This window comes from Seriola dumerili, unplaced genomic scaffold (assembly GCF_002260705.1).
Source record: "Seriola dumerili isolate Sdu_G_001 unplaced genomic scaffold, Sdu_1.0 BDQW01000121.1, whole genome shotgun sequence".
NCBI lineage: Eukaryota > Metazoa > Chordata > Actinopteri > Carangiformes > Carangidae > Seriola > Seriola dumerili.
In genome coordinates this window covers 2,082,255-2,102,010 of record NW_019174376.1, presented here as the reverse complement: position 1 = coordinate 2,102,010, position 19,756 = coordinate 2,082,255, and the positions used below count along the sequence as shown (strand labels likewise).

The 19,756-nt window shown below is 38.7% G+C and overlaps 2 protein-coding genes across 8 annotated transcripts in view; one reads left to right on the top strand and one right to left on the bottom strand.

Annotated features, from left to right (window-relative positions):
• The window catches only part of arhgap9 (Rho GTPase activating protein 9), a 40,127-nt gene extending 35,776 nt beyond the window's left edge, over window positions 1-4,351 (bottom strand). For all 6 annotated transcript variants that reach the window (XM_022748296.1, XM_022748299.1, XM_022748301.1 and 3 more), the window contains exon 1: window positions 4,147-4,351. The gene's annotated coding sequence lies outside the window, so the exon portion shown is untranslated. The remainder of the gene's footprint in view (window positions 1-4,146) is intronic.
• A 391-nt stretch (window positions 4,352-4,742) lies between these two features.
• mars (methionyl-tRNA synthetase) overlaps window positions 4,743-19,756 on the top strand; it is a 19,064-nt gene continuing 4,050 nt past the window's right edge. For both annotated transcript variants that reach the window (XM_022748266.1, XM_022748265.1), the window contains exons 1-15: window positions 4,743-4,972; window positions 7,048-7,138; window positions 7,786-7,864; window positions 8,226-8,357; window positions 10,610-10,685; window positions 10,962-11,146; window positions 12,262-12,371; window positions 12,556-12,672; window positions 13,022-13,225; window positions 15,037-15,238; window positions 15,580-15,654; window positions 15,917-16,087; window positions 16,620-16,715; window positions 17,505-17,622; window positions 17,852-18,065. In XM_022748266.1, the coding sequence (XP_022603987.1) occupies window positions 4,870-4,972; window positions 7,048-7,138; window positions 7,786-7,864; window positions 8,226-8,357; window positions 10,610-10,685; window positions 10,962-11,146; window positions 12,262-12,371; window positions 12,556-12,672; window positions 13,022-13,225; window positions 15,037-15,238; window positions 15,580-15,654; window positions 15,917-16,087; window positions 16,620-16,715; window positions 17,505-17,622; window positions 17,852-18,065 (1,973 nt within the window). In that variant the 5' untranslated portion in view covers window positions 4,743-4,869. The remainder of the gene's footprint in view (window positions 4,973-7,047; window positions 7,139-7,785; window positions 7,865-8,225; window positions 8,358-10,609; window positions 10,686-10,961; window positions 11,147-12,261; window positions 12,372-12,555; window positions 12,673-13,021; window positions 13,226-15,036; window positions 15,239-15,579; window positions 15,655-15,916; window positions 16,088-16,619; window positions 16,716-17,504; window positions 17,623-17,851; window positions 18,066-19,756) is intronic.

The window sequence follows — 19,756 nt, the reverse complement described above, 5'->3', positions numbered from 1 at the left end:
GGTGATTAAATGACCTTACATTCTTTTAATTAATCATTCAAAATCCATTCATTCATTTTGAATTATTCATTCAAAATATCAGAAAATAGATCAAAGTTATCGAAACAGTTTCCAAAAGCCCAAAGTGACGTCTTCAAATGGCTTGTTTTGTTTGATGAACAGTCTTCGATATTCCATTTACAACAATATAAAACACAGAATAGCAGGATCTCTGCTCATCTGAGAAGCTACAGCAGGTCATTGTTTGACTTTTTTTTTTTAAAAATTACTGTCAATTAGTGGCATGACAATTATATTTTTTTGTCAATCAACTAATTGATTAATTGACTAATCTTTTGAACACTAGGGATAGAAACGATTCATTATTTCAAGATTTTGTCTTTCATGCCTTTCTCAAAAGAAATAAAACTACAGTGTAGCACTGTCAAGTTATCAAAGCACATTGATTAATTTTGTTGCTAAAGACTGAATATAAGACTAAGGTTTCCAAGTTATAGACTTTGCAGGGCATCGTTTTTTTTCTGGAGTAGTCAAACAGAATAAAATTAAAAAATTATTTGATATTCTATGTGATATAAACCAAAATAAACAATAATCATGTTTTATTGACGAGGAAAGTAATGTTTGACCAACACTGTGCATATTGTTGCTTAAACTCATATATCAAGTAATGACAAACAAAAAAGGCATTCTTCTTTCACAATATTCCTACAACAGCCTTCCAATTGAGGAAAATAAAATATCGCATAGAAGTAAAGAATTATCTTGTCGAGAATAAAAAAAAAAAAAAAAATCCCTTCGCTCTGTGACTGGGCTGGTGGGTTGTTGCTGAGCCTGTTGGAATGTGCGGTACATTGATGTTTCTAATGAAGAGTGCTGAGCTCCATTGATCCACCAGGGATGAGAGTGAGCTGTCAAAAGCTATCAGGCAAGTCAAAGACCCACTTTCAGCCCTGCACAGCTGAAGTGAGCATGATACTGTTGGGGCACAAGAAGAGCAGCCAAACCTCTGAAGGCGAATGCTACAGAGAGGAGGCACACATACAGACACAGCTTTGATGCATACAGAGAGGTTAACGGGGTTATTTGTTCACTACAGGAACATTAGACAAATAACAATATGGGTTTAGGATGTGTCAAACACTGGTGGAGTGTTTACCCATGGTGCCCTCTGGTATGTTAATTCAAGTATTTGCAATTGTTCTTCTAAAAAATGTCCTTCCATTTTTCCTCCTTTAATTCACTGGATACATGCACAAGGGCTGCGACTAAAAATTATTGTCATTATTACTCAATCTACGCATGATTTGTTTAATTAATCAGCAAATTGTTTAGTCCATAATAAGTCAAACACTAGTAAAAAACTGCCCATCAAACCTTTCTAGAGTCTAAGGTGATGTCTTCAAATGTCTTGTTTAGTCAACAGAAACTCCAAACCCCACATACTTTACAAGAGCATGTGATAAAGAACAGCACCAATTCAAGAAGCTAAAACTGGAGAATGTGCAGCATTTTGCACTATTCCTGCTTGAAGAATGACTGAAATTATGAATCAATTATCAAAATAGTTCACCAGTTCATTTCCAGTTGATCAACTAATCAATGAATAAACTAATTGTATATATTTTCTAATTCAAAGTTCTTCTGGAAATATGAGTGTGTGTGAAACAGCATGCAATTGAAAGTGATTATTCTTTAGAGCGCTTTGATGATAATGTAATCCATAGTGCTGCACCTACAGTATGCATAATACAACCTAGGGAAAGCACAAATGATTGCACAGAAAGTAAATGCAGGATTAGACTGGATTAAAACACAGCACAGATGTGAATGCAGGCGCTACTATACTGCAGTCGAGATATAGGAAGCTGCCCTGATATAGACAGTAGCTACAGTATAGTGACTGAATAGGAGAACTGGTTTGAGTATCCGTTTTCAGAGTTCAGCCACATGCCACTGTCTTTCAGGTTAATGACCTGTGTAAAAAAAAAAACAAACTGAACTCAAACTGATTCTGATCGTTTTCTTTTTAGGTACCTAACAAGCAGTGACAATATATTGAGACAAATGTCATCCGTGGAAAGCAGAGTCATAAAAATCCATACTTGCTAGACATCATTAGACAAGATTAGGCTAAAATGATGCTCAACTTCAGAGTTTCTTAACCTTGGGGTTAATGGGCTACATAAGTGTATGTATTATAAATAATAATTAATGTATTTGAAATATGCTATAGTTTCTAAATCTGTTGGAGCCACCCTGCGCCCTTGAAAGTATGCCATTTAAAATCACATGACTAGCTCTGGGTCATGGGAAGTTTTTGAAACACAGAAATGGGGTCGCAGGCTGGAAAAGTTCGGAAACCTTACTCTGACGAGAGCAGATTTCATTGACAAACAGTTCAAAAATCATTACAAGTTTATCACAGCTAGAGTACCTTCAACAGACCAGTGTGATCTGGAGAGCTGAACCAGCAAATAAATATCTGACTCTCAGATGTGGAGTTTACGATTGTTTTGAAGGGCCAGATGTCCCAAAACTACATGCAGAAACACCTTTGTGTTGTGGCTTTCACGTGGTTCGTACAGTGCAAAGCAAATAAGTGAGATGAGGTTTTTCTACACTTTGTGATCTTCTACTGTATATTTTTTGCACCACAGACACAACGCAAACACACACACACACACACACACACACACACACACACACACACACACACATTTCACACTTAGAAAAAAAGAGTTAGATGACAGACTTGCACTGGAATAATCTGACTAGTAACACACCACAATGTAAAACGCTTCAGTCTCGCAATCTCACTGTGACACTGCATCCACAACAGCAATCTGTGGAGCACACTAGTAATTACAGCAAACTTGTAACCCTCCTGCTAATACTGCACATGGTACAGGGCACTTTTAATCAGCAAACTTGCAACTGGAGAATAATCTTTCAAGCCTGTGTCGTCACAGGCTGGTGAAAAAGGGAGCAAATCTCCTGCTTTGCATGGACTTAAAACAGATTATGAAAAAGCAAAAATGCAATGCGTCAGTCAAACTGTTTCCATCACGCCCTGTGGTTAACCCATCCATGCACTTTCTGTGTAGCATGTAAGGGCTAACTCGCTTGCAGAAGCATGCAAATATTTCCGCATGTGAAAAGGTCTGTTTTATGTAAAGTGCTGAGATTAGCAATTCTTCATCAGTGTGACATTCGCAGAGATGACCAAATATGAGGTCATGATATCAGCATCATCATAGTGATGATGTACATTGAGCAGTAGGTATACATAGGCTAAATTAAAAGGAAAAAAATCTGAAAAGTAGTTCATTACATGTCAAAAAGTATATATGGGGAAGGGTTGAACAGGAAACTCTAAAATGTATAGCAGTCTTCCACAGGAAATGGTTGTAGGCTGAAGTTGGCCATTTGTGACTCTTGCAGTGCCCCAGCTGAGTTTAAGCGGCTGTGACAGTATAGGCTAAATGTGGTTTGACACTATGATGTGGAAAAATGTGTTGTTTTGGAAAAGCTGAGCTCGCTATTTTAGTAACTGGGGAACTGTATAACTTTTTTGTGGCCTGATTGGCCAACAACTTATTTTTTTGCACAAACTTTACAGTAGATGGGAGCAATGTCATAGACTATATTGTAATTTTATCAGCTTTAAAAGTATTATGCATTTTTCCAAATAAAGCATAAACCATGATTGTACAGAATGGGGATTATTAAGCAAAATTTTAATTAAAGCCATGAGACACATTGTGATAATCTTATTCCTACTGATATGAGTTGCTTCTGTTGTAAGTCTGGATGAGATATTAGCCCGATTGAGAAGTAGAGATTTTTTAAACCTGTAGACAAATATATCAGCTAACAAATTAGTGTGAACTCACAACTTTAAAAGCATTTATCTTAAATAAATCTACCATGTATTTCAGCCTACTTATCTAATGAATTTGAATTCATTTGCATTAATAGCACAGTAGACTTAAATACCGATAGTGAGCATTACAGAAGCACTTTTATCTTGCATATATCCTAACCATTTTCAATGTCAGCAATATTTTGCAGGAAATAAGTTCTCTGACTAGTCAAATTAGCAGATATCTAATCTTTGAATTTGAGGGACATAACATCACTCACCGTGCAGCGACGAGATGACAGCTCAGTTGTGTTTTTGGAGTGAACTGCAGACACAGCAGGAGTTACGTCTTGGGTAGTTTGCTGCGCTTTTCTCGTGGGAAGAATAAAAATATTGAAAACTTCACATAATTTACGTGATGGAAAGCACATAGGAGATATATATATAGATATATAGGAGATAGGAGGTCATATAGTGGCATTAACTTGCTCGATACACTCCATGCCTGTACAACCTCCGGGCTCTTTAAGCGGATAAAAATATAGCTTGTGCTGAGTGGGTTTGGCGGTTTAAGATTGGCTACAATATGATTTTACACGGGACCAATCAGAAGAGGCGGTGGTGCGCACATTTTATTGCCACATGCCGCCCGGAGTACAATGGGCAAACATGAGAGATGCTTCCCGCCCGGCGGCGCTACAGTGTGATTTAAAACAAGCAGGGCCACTGTGCAGCGAATTTACGCTCCGGGAAATGGTTTATGGGAGATGTAGTCGTTTAAGCAGACCTCTACTGTTTCTGACAACGACACAGACACTGCTCCAAAACTACAACTCTGTCATTTGTAACGCGCCGACATTGCTTGCATCAGCTCTCGTGAAGTAGACAGCACTCGCCGGTAAAGTTACCACGAGTAGCTCCCTGTCTTGTGTTATAGTAAAAACATTGTCACTATTAAAGCCAGCCACCATTCCTAACATAGCGGAGTAGCTACAAACGACCAAATGAAGCTCTTCGTAAGTGAAGGCAACCCGCACTGCCTGAAGGTGTTAGCCGCGTTAGAAGTGACTGGAGTTCAGTGTGACGTTCAGTATGTTAACCACGAAGGTAAGAAAGCATGGTTAGCTTTATTATAATATGTGGACCTAAATGTAATGACGACTAACGGCAGCTGTCGTTTGGCTAAATCATTATATGTAACGTTTGTTTTGCCAAGTTTGAGCTGAATATGTGCTGTAACTGACGGTTGCTACCATGGGATAGCATGCTAGCTGTAAGTGACAACTGCCTGTCAGTGTCAGTTACAATGAATGGAGTGAACAGTCCACTTGTATCTGCGTCTGAGAAGCAGCTAGAAAAGTCTTTCTGCACATCACTGCTTTGTTTCCCTTATTTTAGCAGTGTTTGATTGAACAGCTCCACGCAAACTTTGTTTTGTTTATTTATGGATAGTTACAGGTGTTGAGCCTCTACCTGTACAGTATATATATATATATATATATATACACACACACACACACACCTGGATACTTGATTTACTTGGACGTTTGTAAAGTTTCAGGGCTGTGTCATCGTTTGTTCCCCCCAATATCTTGATATGAACAAAAATGATTGTATTCTGGGGATGATAATTAGTGCTTTCAGCCCTTTTTTTCTTTTTCTCAATTTCCAATACCAATCAAGTTAAAAAGAAATCTAGAAAACACTATATTTAAACACCATCCTGTGTGATTACAAATGACCATTGTCAATGCGCTTGAGGTTTTTTTCATCCCATCAGATTCTGTCTGTCAGTGTTGTGGTAAACGGAAAATGTTTTACCAAAGCAACAGGACTAGCAGGAGTTCTGGTTCAATATCTGAACTGGCAAAACTATGTGGACAGTCAGCATGCACCCAAGAACAACCCTTGACACACCTCAACCCAAAAACCTGAAAACGTTTTTGAAAAAAAGGGTTGCTTATTATGTCATGTTGTAACTTGTGTTGACTTAGACAAATGTCCATATGAAAAGCTTAATATTGATTTAAACTAAATCACTCGTCCCTCCATTAATAGTCTTGTGACTAATGTCTGACTCGCTGTTCTGATCTATAGCTGACAATGTTTTCAAAAGACAGGCTGTTCTATACAATAAGTCCACTCTAGGCTAAGTTCAACAATGAGTTTGACATGATGTATTGTTTGAATTGACTACTGACACAGAATACAGCTGGATCATATCATATGGGCTGTATATTTGTTTAGTTATTATTCCTGGAGACTTAGGTTATTTCTAACCAATTCATTGTGCAGTGGAACATCATCAAGCTGTGTAAAAGAATTAGACTCTAATTAAATGGTAATTCACCCTAGCCTTAGGCTTATGGCCTGATTGTCTCAGACATGTGAGGGATGCTTCACTCCCTGTCCCAGATGTGTGCTAGTCCTCCTTAGGAGCTGGATCACAGAGATGAATAACCAGGACCATCTGGCATGCAGCCACAGTGCATGAATTAATGGACTGTACCCAGAAATACACATACACTAACAGTACTATGGTTGTAGTTGAAAAATCCTTTAAACAATAGCTGTTTTTTGTTATTTATCCATTGTTCTATACACAGTTTGAAATATTGCATTACATTTTGAAATATTAACTAAGGTAAATATCATTTAGAAAAAAAAAATGGAAGTGTTATTGTTGCTGTATTTATGCAGGATTAAAATTGTATTGAATCCTTGAGCCACCATAAAACCAGTAAATTGAACCATCAAAGTAGAAACATCTATAAAAAATGTAATCAGAATCCTCTCCTGTGGTGATCTGCCCTGACTTCTGATGAATTCCAGATTAAAAAGATCAAATCTTTGACCTTCAGTTTGACCTTTGTGTTCTTCATGGACCATTCAAGTAACTTTGCTGATAAATATTAAGGCTCAGAATGTGATCACAGGATTATCCTCGAAGCATTTGAATGTTATTACTTCTCCTTGAAGTTGCAATGTTGAATTCTCTCTCTTTAAAGTCAAAGCCATTAGAAAGAGGATTTACAGTTTGTATCAGAATCTACCACCCAGGTAAAAAATCCAGTCCAGTCCAGAAACATGCTCACAGACATAATAATCTTGTCTGATGTATCTTATTTTATTCATAATTATCCAAACAAACTCACAATCTCTTTTTCTCTTTTGTTTTTTAGAGACAGTGGTGCCCTTCCTTAGCCGTCCAGCTTTGCCAGCCATGTTCCTGCCTAGTGGACTATATCTTTTCAGCGCCAATGCCATCTGCCAGTCAGTAGACTATACACATAGTCCTTTCTGCTTGGTCATTTATGAATGTCAGTGCCAATTAGGCATGAATGTGGATGCTGTTAATCACTGACTCTGTATAACGTTTCAGATATCCAAGATTCTTACCCTAATTTGTACCTAGCCATGCAAACAGCTTTGTCTTGAATTTTCCAGGTTTTATTGCTGAGCCCCCAAAATTTAATGGCAGCAGAAATCTTAATCTCAGAGCCTAGGAAAATAAAAACAAAACTATCTGCATGGCTAGATACCATTAGAGTTTAAAGGAAAAAAAGATTGTTTTTTGTAATTTGGTACTTGGGAACACTAATTTCAACAGTTTTTTTCTGTTTCAATGGTAATTAAAATGGAAATTATAAAATTGCAATGATATGTATATACCAGAAAGATATGGTAATGTGTTGGTTTGATTATACTAAGTTAATAATATAAACTAAAGCCTCACAGTAACGGACTGAAAGGTTGATATTTAAGATTTGTCTTACTGTGCATTGTAACTCATGAAGAGGGAGCACATATGTTGAAGATACCTGTATTTTAGGTGTATTTGTTTAACACAAACTCTCTTTGAATTTAAATGAGCTAAAACTGTTTGACAGGACCTTGTTCTTTTTTTTCCACAACCTCAGATACTTGTTTGAAGTAAATGGACAAGAATCCAGTGAGCTTTGCAGTCAGTGGCTTGAATGGGAGGCCACAGATCTACAGGTAAACTCTACATAAAAATAACCTTCTCGCTTGCTTGAAATCTGCTGTACAAAACACCAAACCTCTTTTGAGATGCAAACTATTTTTATTTCATGCATTTGTACAGTCTTTTGTATAGAATCCTCTTACTGTGCTTCAGTGTGTCACCAAAGGGGACATAAATCCATGCAGCTAAATGACTAAAACTTACACTCTCAAAAGAACAATGAATAGAGACCAGTGTTAAGAGATCTATCTGTATGCTCAGTGTAGGGTTTAAGGAGGCATTTATTTAACCTTAGTCACACTTCTTTGGTTCACTGCTTGATCTAATGTCATTCGATCAATTGTAATTAACCTCTGTTTTGTCTTATTTGTGCAGCCTGCACTGCTGCTGGCTCTTCACATGGCAGTGCTGCAGGGAAAAGGTTCACAGGTGTCTAATGTCCTCCAGGGGCCCCTAAACTACTTGGACCAAAGCTTGAGCAAAGGGAACACGCCATATTTAACAGGGGTACAGTATTAAAATCTCCTGTTCAGCTGTTGTATTTCCTATTTTCTACTGCCCATTTAGTTTCCATATACACTCACTCAAACAAAGCCTTTTCCATCGATTTAATATATGATCAAGTCAAAAGTTCATGATGCCTCTTTGAAAGCTCAGCTGAGCTTTACTGAGCCTCCTGAGTGCCACATCAGGCTCCTCCGGCAACATTTCTTTTTCTCCTCTTCTTTTTTTAACAGCTGATGCTGAGCTAGTGATGCATTTTTAAGTTAAAAAGATTCATCTGGGGAGGAGGTCCCTTATGTTGCAGATGTGTGAGTGTGGGGGTGTGTGTGCGTGTGTGTGTGTGTGTGTGTGGGGGGGGGGATCAGTTCTCTGTGGTATTTGCAGCCCCTGTGGCAATAGGTCATCTACGTCTGTCATATATTTCATGTGTACAGAAATATGTATTGTTGAGTCTCTTGGTGATATGCATGGCTTGGATGAGGAGCCCCGTGTTAAGCTAAAGAAAAACTGTGGCAAGCGTCACAGTGAGGCAGTTGCAGCAGTGTATATACAGGTGCTGGTCAATAAATTAGAATATCATCAAAAAGTTGATTTATTTCAGTAATTCCATTCAAAAAGTGAAACTTGTATACTGTACACATTCATTCCACACAGACTGATATATTTCAAGTGTTTATTTCTTTTAATTTTGATGATTATAACTGACAACTAATGAAAACCCCAAATTCAGTATCTCAGAAAATTAGAATATTGTGAAAAGGTTCAATATTGAAGACACCTGGTGCCACACTCTAATCAGCTAATTAACTCAAAACACCTGCAAAGGCCTTTAAATGGTCTCTCAGTCTAGTTCTGTAGGCTACACAATCATGGGGAAGACTGCTGACTTGACAGTTGTCCAAAAGATGACCATTGACACCTTGCACAAGGAGGGCAAGACACAAAAGGTCATTGCTAAAGAGGCTGGCTGTTCACAGAGCTCTGTGTCCAAGCACATTAATAGAGAGGCGAAGGGAAGGAAAAGATGTGGTAGAAAAAAGTGTACAAGCAATAGGGATAACCGCACCCTGGAGAGGATTGTGAAACAAAACCCATTCAAAAATGTGGGGGAGATTCACAAAGAGTGGACTGCAGCTGGAGTCAGTGCTTCAAGAACCACCATGCACAGACGTATGCAAGACATGGGTTTCAGCTGTCGCATTCCTTGTGTCAAGCCACTCTTGAACAAGAGACAGCGTCAGAAGCGTCTTGCCTGGGCTAAAGACAAAAAGGACTGGACTGCTGCTGAGTGGTCCAAAGTTATGTTCTCTGATGAAAGTAAATTTTGCATTTCCTTTGGAAATCAAGGTCCCAGAGTCTGGAGGAAGAGAGGAGAGGCACAGAATCCACGTTGCTTGAGGTCCAGTGTAAAGTTTCCAGTCAGTGATGGTTTGGGGAGCCGTGTCATCTGCTGGCACCTGCACACAGTGCCAAAGCTACCAATACCTGGTTTAAGGACCATGGTATCCCTGTTCTTAATTGGCCAGCAAACTCGCCTGACCTTAACCCCATAGAAAATCTATGGGGTATTGTGAAGAGGAAGATGCGATACGCCAGACCCAACAATGCAGAAGAGCTGAAGGCCACTATCAGAGCAACCTGGGCTCTCATAACACCTGAGCCGTGCCACTGACTGATCGACTCCATGCCACGCCGCATTGCTGCAGTAATTCAGGCAAAAGGAGCTCCGACTAAGTATTGAGTGCTGTACATGCTCATACATCATGTTCATACTTTTCAGTTGGCCAACATTTCTAAAAATCCTTTTTTTTTGTATTGGTCTTAAGTAATATTCTAATTTTCTGAGATACTGAATTTGGGATTTTCATTAGTTGTCAGTTATAATCATCAAAATTAAAAGAAATAAACATTTGAAATATATCAGTCTGTGTGTAATGAATGAATGAATATAATATACAAGTTTCACTTTTTGAATGGAATTACTGAAATAAATCAACTTTTTGATGATATTCTAATTTATTGACCAGAACCTGTATAATTCATATTTAGTAAGAGGCAAGCACAAAACCAATTCATGCTGAAAATATTCTTCCTCATGGTTGTTCTGTATATAGAAATTAACGGGGTTGAATGGATCCCTCTTCTGCATTGTTTATAGCTTTCAAAATAACAGGCCTTTAGATTTTTGATGGGATGACTGAAAAGGACATGCGACAAGTTCAGAAATAATGTTCATTAAACTGTGCTGTGTTTAGGAGGCCGTTTCAGTTGCTGATGTTGTTTTGTGGGCTGCGCTGTATCCTGTTTTATCTGACTCTTCACTAGCACTGGGTAAGTGGTCATAAACATTAAAACTGTTTGTTGTTGGCCATGCAGAAATTCTCCATCCATTAACTAATTGTTTCCTTTTTAATTTCCTCAACTTCCCCCCTATTTTCATTTATCAATTTTATTTCCATTTTTTTCCCTTTCTTACCTTCTTCCTTTATTTTATCTTCTCCTCCTCCTCTATGTTCAAACGATCCTCACTGCAACCCTTCCCTTATGCTTTTTTTCCCCTCCTTTATTCTCCCCTAATTTTTTCTGTGCCGCTTTTTCTTTTCACAGGTGAACGCAAGTCTGTGAAGCCTTGGTTTGACCGTGTGGCTGCTATGCACAGTTGCCAGTCTGCTGTTCAGAAAGTGCTGCGGGGAAAAGGCCTGCAGGGCATGAAGAGCTACATGCAGAGGCAGCCTGCCCCTCAGAGCAGCCAGTGCAGAGACACACAGCCATGCAACAGCAACCCTGCTGAGGTATCTGCTAGATCATCGGGATAGCTATTAGACTTAAAGCATTCTTACTGAACAAAAAGCATTCAGAGGTGGTATCTACATTTGTCCCTATGCCTCAGGGAATCCTGTGAGGTATCCAAGAAGATTTATTGTCTTTTTGTTTTCCTCAAGCTACAGATGCAAAAACAAAACACCTTACAAGACATGTATTATCACATTTTCGCACATTTTCAGTCTTTTTCTTCAGAGGAAGAAAGTTAAAGCATTCAAACAGTTGCAAGACTTGAATTCACCTCACTTGAACTAAGCAAGGTTCTTTTGTAGAGCAGATGCGATCTTCAGGTGAGACTTAACCTGGCTCTATTAAATCTAAATTAACACCTGTGTTGGGATATAGAACATGCAGCATGCAGAGGTTACATCACTATTTCTTTATCCTCCACTCTCCTTCTTGTGTAAGCATGGGAGGATTTGAACAGGTGTCAGTCAAATTTAGCAGCAGGTGTTATGGCTCCTTGTCAGAGGACGTGGGAGGATGTGTGGATCTCAGAGTGCCTTTGGGTTAAAGGTTGAGAGGTCAGGTGGGATTCATGGGGCATGTGTAACAATAAAACACACGATTCAAAAGAATTAAAAAATCTTACTATATTGTCTTTTTGATCGAGTGGTTTAGTGAGAGAACGGTTCACTTGTAGTATATTGGTCCTTTGATAGCTCATCATTGATTTGTGAGCCATAGCTGTTTTTGAAAGAGATATTATACAGTGACAGTGAACACATGAACAAGTTTGTGTACGCCTTTTTTTTTTTTTTTTGCTTTACTGTATCATGTTGAAATGGAGATCATTTTGATGTTATGGTCAATAATTGTTTTCAGTGGCAATACACTTTTGGGTTTGTTGATCAAACTGTGCAAGATTTGAAATGATTTTTAGAACATGGAGCCATCATTCAGACCTTTTATCACCCCTTATTTTTGGGCCATCTTGATAATCTTGCACAAAGTTAAATTAAACAGCAGGATTAAAGTACATACATTTTGGATAAATATCTACTTGTGGAGATTACCAGCCTCACATGTTGGTTTCAGTGCATTTCCTTGTTAATGCGTCCTCTATATCCTCATGTTTGTATAGTGTGAAGAGGGAGAGCGTGTGGTTTCAGAGGAGGAGATGGAGGCTGCTGTGCTCACCTGGAGCAAAGATTTGAATGGTGGCCCACTGGCTACAGAGAGACAACACCCTATGTAAGTACTTCAACGTGCCATTTCCCAATCTACACATTAAGCAGATACTTCCACTCAGAGTGATGTGCAGAGAGTGTGCGCTACATGTTGTAGTTTATGATGTTATAGAATGTTGTGGGAATCACATCACATAACATCACATCTTTTTGAACCCGATTCAAATTCAGTTCTGTTTTCTTATCAGTTTGCCACAGGAGGGCAAGCGAAACATCCTGCTGACCAGTGCCTTGCCTTACGTCAACAACGTCCCCCACCTGGGTAACATCATTGGCTGTGTGCTCAGCGCTGACGTCTTCTCCAGGTAAGAATTTCTGTCTTTCCTTTGTACATATATAGTAGGTGCTAGAAACCTAGTGATAATTGTGAAGAATACATTGACTCTTGCAGCAAACACATTTTTATATTCATATACCCAAGAATGCATGTGAATAATTGTAATGTATTTAACAGCCTTCGGAATATTACAAGTAAAGCTGTCCATCATACTTTTTCTCACTAACAGTTATCAATTATCTCATCTTCTACCTCAACTTATTCTGATTTCTTTCTTTTTTATTTCTTGATCCATTGCCTTAATTTTCTTTTCACTCATCATCTCTGTGTCTTTTGTCTTGTTCCACTTCCTCAATCTGTCCATCATCTTCTTCAAGGTATGGCCGTCTGCGAGGCTGGAACCTGCTGTTTGTGTGCGGCACAGATGAGTACGGCACAGCTACGGAGAACAAGGCCAGAGAAGAGGGCCTGACACCGCAGCAGATCTGCGACAAGTATCACGCCATTCACTCCAGCATCTACAAGTGGTTCCAGATCGACTTTGACTTCTTCGGCAGAACCACCACTGAGAAGCAGACGGAGTAAGTGAAAGCAGGGAACGAGGCTGTTTTGGCCTGTTTGGGGCCAACAGTGGGTTTAATTCAATCTACTGATATGTGAGAAATTAAAGACAAGGTTTTTTCTTTCAAGAATAAAAGAGAAACAGCAGAGCTAAAGATATAGCTAAAGATATAGCTAAACACCGAGGTCTCCACTAATAATCAATTCAGGATCCTTGTCCTCACTTGGGTTGGATGTGGTGGTTGGATGTTTCCATATGATTACCATACACTTACTATAAAATTACATAACATAGGATTACTATAATCTTGCTGTAGATACGGGGGGGGGGCGTCTAGCCCTCACAACCATACATTCTGCTTTACTTAAGATCAGAGATTATTGAGCATGATTATGGAATGTGTTACTTTTCAGAGATTTACCAAATAAATACAAGAAATCCTATTAAGTGTCTGGAACTACAATTGACACCGTCACTTATGAATTAGTCAAATATTGGTAAAACGCACATTAACTAAAACCAAGGGCTTGTGTGAACACAGTCAGATGAGGCTCCAGTTATTTTTTAATAGGTTGGTAATGTAATTTATTCAAGAAACTTTTCCTAACCTAACTTTTTTTTTAAGTCAGATGAAAGGAGAGTAAATCTATAGTAAAGTTATCAGTTTTTTAATATGGATGAGGTAATCAAAGTCTAGAGATGAAAAAAAAAATGTTCAATGTTATTGACATTGTTGCTCTTAGGAAGTATTGAAGTCAAGAAAGTAATGAAGTGGATAGCATTTACAGTCAGTGAGCAGTGCAGTGCTCCTCACCATATGGATAAACTGTCAGATTATTGTTTGTTTTATATTGATATGCAAATAGAACATTGTAAGATGCCTTCTTATATGTTGAAATGGGAAAACAAAAGAGAGGCACTTTTCTTCAGTAAAAATTAGACTTAAATCCTTGAGCTTGGACACTGAAAAGGTTTACAAAGATCACAAAGCTGAAAACTCTTGTTTGGGGCCTTTGCTTTGATAGAGTGCAACATAAAAGGCACAAGCACCACGTTCTTTGAAAAATGAAAACAGCCCACAGATTAAAGACTTTTGACTTGATTCATGAAAAGTGCCTTGGATGTAAGGTTTTAGATTTACCAACCCAAAATCAAAATCAGAGATTACTTTCAGCTTTGTTTAGTTTTTTTGTACCATTTTACTTCATATTTCCCTCAGTAAATCAATAACACAAACTCTCTTCCCTTCAGGTGGGAGCAGCCCAGAATTGTTAATGATGTCAGAAAGTAGTTCAAAAAAGTGTGAAATTTAATGTGTATTGAGCTAAAGAAATAAGATTAAGATACACGGAACAAGATGGCATCATCTAATATGCAACGAACCAAAAATATATGTACATTTCTTTTTGGTTTATATATATATATATATATATACCAGTATATATATTATTTCTTGTACACACACACTCTCACAAGGTGAAAACAATACAGCTACACTGTTGTGGCTGGTAACATGCAATTGATGAGGCTAAGAATACACATAGAAAGTAAAAATTATTAAAAAAAAAATTAAAAAAAAAAGATATCTCAGAGGGCCAAATATCAAATATCTGGAGTGGACCTGTAGGATTTTGCAAGGTCCCATAAATTTAATATAAGTTTTCACATAGATTTCTTTCAAGAAAATCCATGAACTGGGGAAAGTTCTGAATTCTGGGTGAGTTGACATGGAATGACCCACGGGGCAAAAGAGAAACATTTTTCTCTTGCATCACAGACACAACCCTTGAAGAATCTTTCAACCATCTTGTTCCTCTGTTATATTTTCAGGATAGCTCAAAATATTTTCTGGCGACTCCACAAGCATGAATTCCTGGTGGAAGACACGGTGGAGCAGCTGCGTTGTGAAAACTGTCAGCGTTTCCTGGCTGACCGCTTCGTAGAAGGCATCTGCCCTCACTGCAGCTACCCAGAAGCTCGTGGTGATCAGTGTGACAAGTGTGGGCGGCTCATCAATGCTGTGGAGCTCAGGGTGAGTTTGGTGGAGCAGACTGTACATTTGAAGTGATTATAGAGGGCGAGAAGAGGATTGTAGCCACTGACTATTAAGAGAATGATGGTGGTAGAAACTGAAATATCATTTTAATTTTTCCATGTTAATATATATCTAAAATGCAAAATGTGAATCTACAAACACAGACACAGACCCATCATTTACTATTCATATAGCATTGTGGTTGCACAGGAACTCTTGGAATTATTTGGACTTGCATGGAAGGAATTATTATACTCATCTAAATTGTAAATTCAGGAGAAAAAAAAAATCAGGTTAAATTTTGCCTAATCAGTGTTGATCATTGTTGTACCCTCCAGGAACCCCAGTGTAAAGTCTGCAGGCAGACTCCAGTCATCCGCTCGTCCAAACATCTGTTCCTGGACCTGCCAAAGGTATGCTTTTCAAACTGCATTGTAATGGCTTTGGTTGTCCATTCTCCTGTTTAGACAGTATATTTTGGTCACAGGGATGGAGACAGTAAACCAGTTTAGTGAGAGTAAAGTAGCATTCAAACTCAGACAACTTGTGGAAGCCAGTTACCGCTGTGGTAATTTTATTATATAAACGGCTTTTCTCTTACTAAAGCTGTGGTTTGGAGTAAGACATGAGGATGCTTTTGACAGCATTTTCATTCTCTCCCTTTCTCCCATGCAGCTAGAGACTCAGTTGGAGCAGTGGCTGGATAAGTCGACCAGCACAGGAGACTGGACCGTAAATGCCAAACAGATCACTCGCTCCTGGCTGAGAGATGGTCTCAAACCTCGCTGCATCACCAGGGACCTGCAGTGGGGAACGCCAGTACCTCACCCTGACTTTAAAGAGAAGGTCTGGTATTGTCGTATAGAGTAAAAATACATTCTTTTTCACAGTACAGGTGTTGCTGTTGGATTGCATTTGCTTGTTTTTAGTTTGCTATTTCTGCATGCTGTGGAAAAGATGCTCACACCACTTTAATGAAACATGAAGCCCTACTGCTCAGCTGTATTGCCTGCTGAGAAAATAATGAATGCAGACACTTAATATTTAAGGTCAGGTTCCTAATTAAACATTGAGAATGACTATGTACTTAATTAACTGTTTACAAATCCTGCAGTGAGTGATGATACTGCAGCCCTCTTTAATCTAATCTAATCTCTACACTGGGAGAAGTTTTAGATCTGGCATGTCTGAACATGTTTGAACACTGACCATTTCTTTGAGTACACACGTCTGAAATGTTATCCCACACAGTATCTCATAAGGACATTTGACGTCACACTTGTTATTGTAATCAGTGATTATATCCATGTCATTGTGCATCTTGTACAATTCAAAAAAATTGGTCCTTTGTCACTCATGACTATTTCCACTTCTGCAGGTGTTCTATGTGTGGTTTGACGCCCCGATTGGTTATCTGTCCATAACCGCCAACTACACCGACAAATGGGAAAAGTGGTGGAAGAATCCTCAGCAGGTAGAAGCTCCCAGCCCACATCTCAAACACACAATGTCAGAATTTATGAGCCATATTGATGGACAAGCTTGGCACAGATTTGTTCCACTTTAAAACAACAGAATGGGTCTGATTGCTTTTTTCATCGCCCCATCTGGTCTTTTGCACTCTCTATCAGAACACAGTGTAATTCCCAACCCCATATACCCGTATGTGAAACAGAGGACGACATAATCTCTTTGATTATGGATAAAATGCATATTCAGCTTTAGACATACAGTAGACTGGGTTGAAAGCAGTATACTGTAGGTCAGTGCAGTTCTTCTGGACTCCACCCCTGTGAGATAAATCTCAGCATGATCACTCTACCACAGGTTTTCTTGATTGTTGTCCTACATGATGCTGTCATCAGCTTCACTTCAAAAATTTGAACTATTTGACAGTTTAACAAACGTCAAGCTGGAAACGTGCTAGTCAGCTACTTATCACTTTGCCACACTTAATTTAACTGCACCTTGATTAAATAGACTTAAAACTTTCCAGATTAAAAAAATTTTACATGTCTACTTCAGTCTCACTGACTCATCTCATCTCTCTCCATCTAAAACCCCAGGATTGAGCAACTGTTAAGTGTGTGTGATAGCCTGTATTTGCAGTGAGAGAGTGAGTGAGTGAGTGAGAGAGAGAGTGAGATGGGGGTTGGGGGTTGGGGGATGGGGAGAGCTGATAAGTCCTCTTTGAACTGGATGATCTCATGATGATCTAATATGATGTCATCCTCACTGTGCATTGTTGTGTCTCTGCCACCAGGTGGAGCTGTATAACTTCATGGCCAAAGACAATGTGCCATTCCACAGTGTGGTGTTCCCCTGCTCCCTACTGGGAGCTCAAGACAACTACACTCTAGTCAACCACCTCGTTGCCACTGGTAATCACTTATTTCAGATGACTGATTTCAGCAGTTGATTAATTATTTATATTTTGTATTACTAGATTGATATTGGGATTCACAACAGATCTTCAAATGGTTCTAAAAACACCGTAAAGGCACATTCACTCTGTTTTGCAGTTATGCAACACAGAAATCATGATTGATCACATTTACTGTTAATTAAGGTTCAGCTTTGACAGTAGCTTATGCTCTGACTTCCCCACAGAATATCTGAATTACGAGGACACTAAATTCTCCAAGAGCCGTGGTGTTGGTGTGTTTGGAGACATGGCAAAAGACACGGGGATCCCGGCTGATGTGTGGCGGTTCTACCTGCTGTATGTGCGTCCAGAGGGACAGGATTCAGCCTTCTCCTGGGCTGACATGGCTCTGAAGAACAACTCTGAGCTGCTCAACAACTTGGGCAACTTCATCAACAGGTTGGTAATAGTCATATGTTTTGAAATGAATTCCTACTTCCTACATGTGATTAGGAAATAGTAGAATTTATTTTGTCAGTGAGAAACCTACTTTCCCTAGTGACCCTGACCAGGTAACCTGCACCATTCTCCTTTAGCTTGTTTACCACAAATGATACTTCTTCCACAACTTTGTGTTCTGTGTTGCTGTTTCTTTCTATTTTAATTGTTTTGATCAGTTCAGATCAGTCACCAGTGAAATAAAAAATGGAGCAACCCACCTCAAGTTGCTCACATTTTTTACATAAGTTTCACTCAAAAAGTAAATGTGCAGCAAAACTGTCATCCGGTCCAATTACTAAGTTTTCAGATTGTTGTACTCATAAAAAAAAAGTCTGTTAAAGCAGTAACTATTACAAGAGGTTCACCCTAGTTTTCTAAATTTGTTTGGGATGGCGTAATTTAGCCCCAATTTCATTGCCTCAAATGATTTTTAAAAGATCAGGGTTAAATCCCACATCAAAGATTTTTCTCAGCAGCTTTTTTTCAAAGTACCTTGATCTTCAAAATTGGTCTCGGGCAGCAGCGTTGATGCCTAATTGGTTCAAAAATATCTTGTAGATTGCATCCAGCCTAAGGTGTTGGAGGTAGAAAAGTATTCTGCTGCAGAAAAGAAATTCTGTCCTTGCCTGGATCCAGTCACTAAATCACTACATCGTTAGCGACAGTGTGTCCATCTTTTTCCCTGCTTCTTCAAATTCATAAACAATCCTGGGCTGTGGTGTTCCAGCTAATGGCTGGACATTTTGTGGACAATGTGACAAACAATCAGCCTGGCAAACTGAAATGATTAAAACTTTACTTTACTTACATTTACCAGCAGCAAACATTATTTTATTGATTAAGAGGATTCGGTCATTTTAACTGTAAGAATATTGTTCTTTATTTTTCCAGGATGGAAAAAAAAAACCTCAGGGCTTAGCAGTTTGACTAATTAAAAGACTAAAACAAATTAATGCAGGTCACACAAAGTTCATGCTCACATGTCAAAATCACAATTCATTGTAAATTTGACTGTCATGTGAAAGCATTTTGATCTAGCAAACCTTCCTCAGAGCCTGAGAGAAGTATAAAATATAGAGCAGTTTGTTGCATCAGACATGATAAAAAAAAACTTTCTCACTACAAACATCCTCCTGATGTACACATAAAACTCATTTCAAAAATTCCTGGCTCCAGACACGGCTACAATTTAGAGGCAATATAGGAGATGTGAGGAGGCTCAATGCAGTACACTGTTGTTAGTTTACACTAGCAGAACACTGTATTACATCTGACAACAAAATCTATAATTTATAAACAATTAGCAAGTCAAGTAACATACCCTTCCCTCGTTTTGCTCTCTCTCGCTCTCTCTCTCCCTGATTCTGTTGCTGCCTTTCGCTCACTGTTCACACATTTTTCCTTTTTCCCTGACCCCCCCCCCCTTTTTTTTTTTTGAACATTTCAGCATTTTCTTTCTTTTAGCTTCTGTCATCTAGCATCCAAAAGGGAATTGATCTCTTGTTAAACCCCCTTTTTCCATCTACCTCTTTTCTCCCCTTCTTGATTTATTTTTCCATTGGGCAGACTGATTTCTGGGGCCAGTATTTTTTCCTGCCTTCTTAAAACACAGGGTGACGTCTTTGTGGCGGGCAGTTGGTGGCAATCAG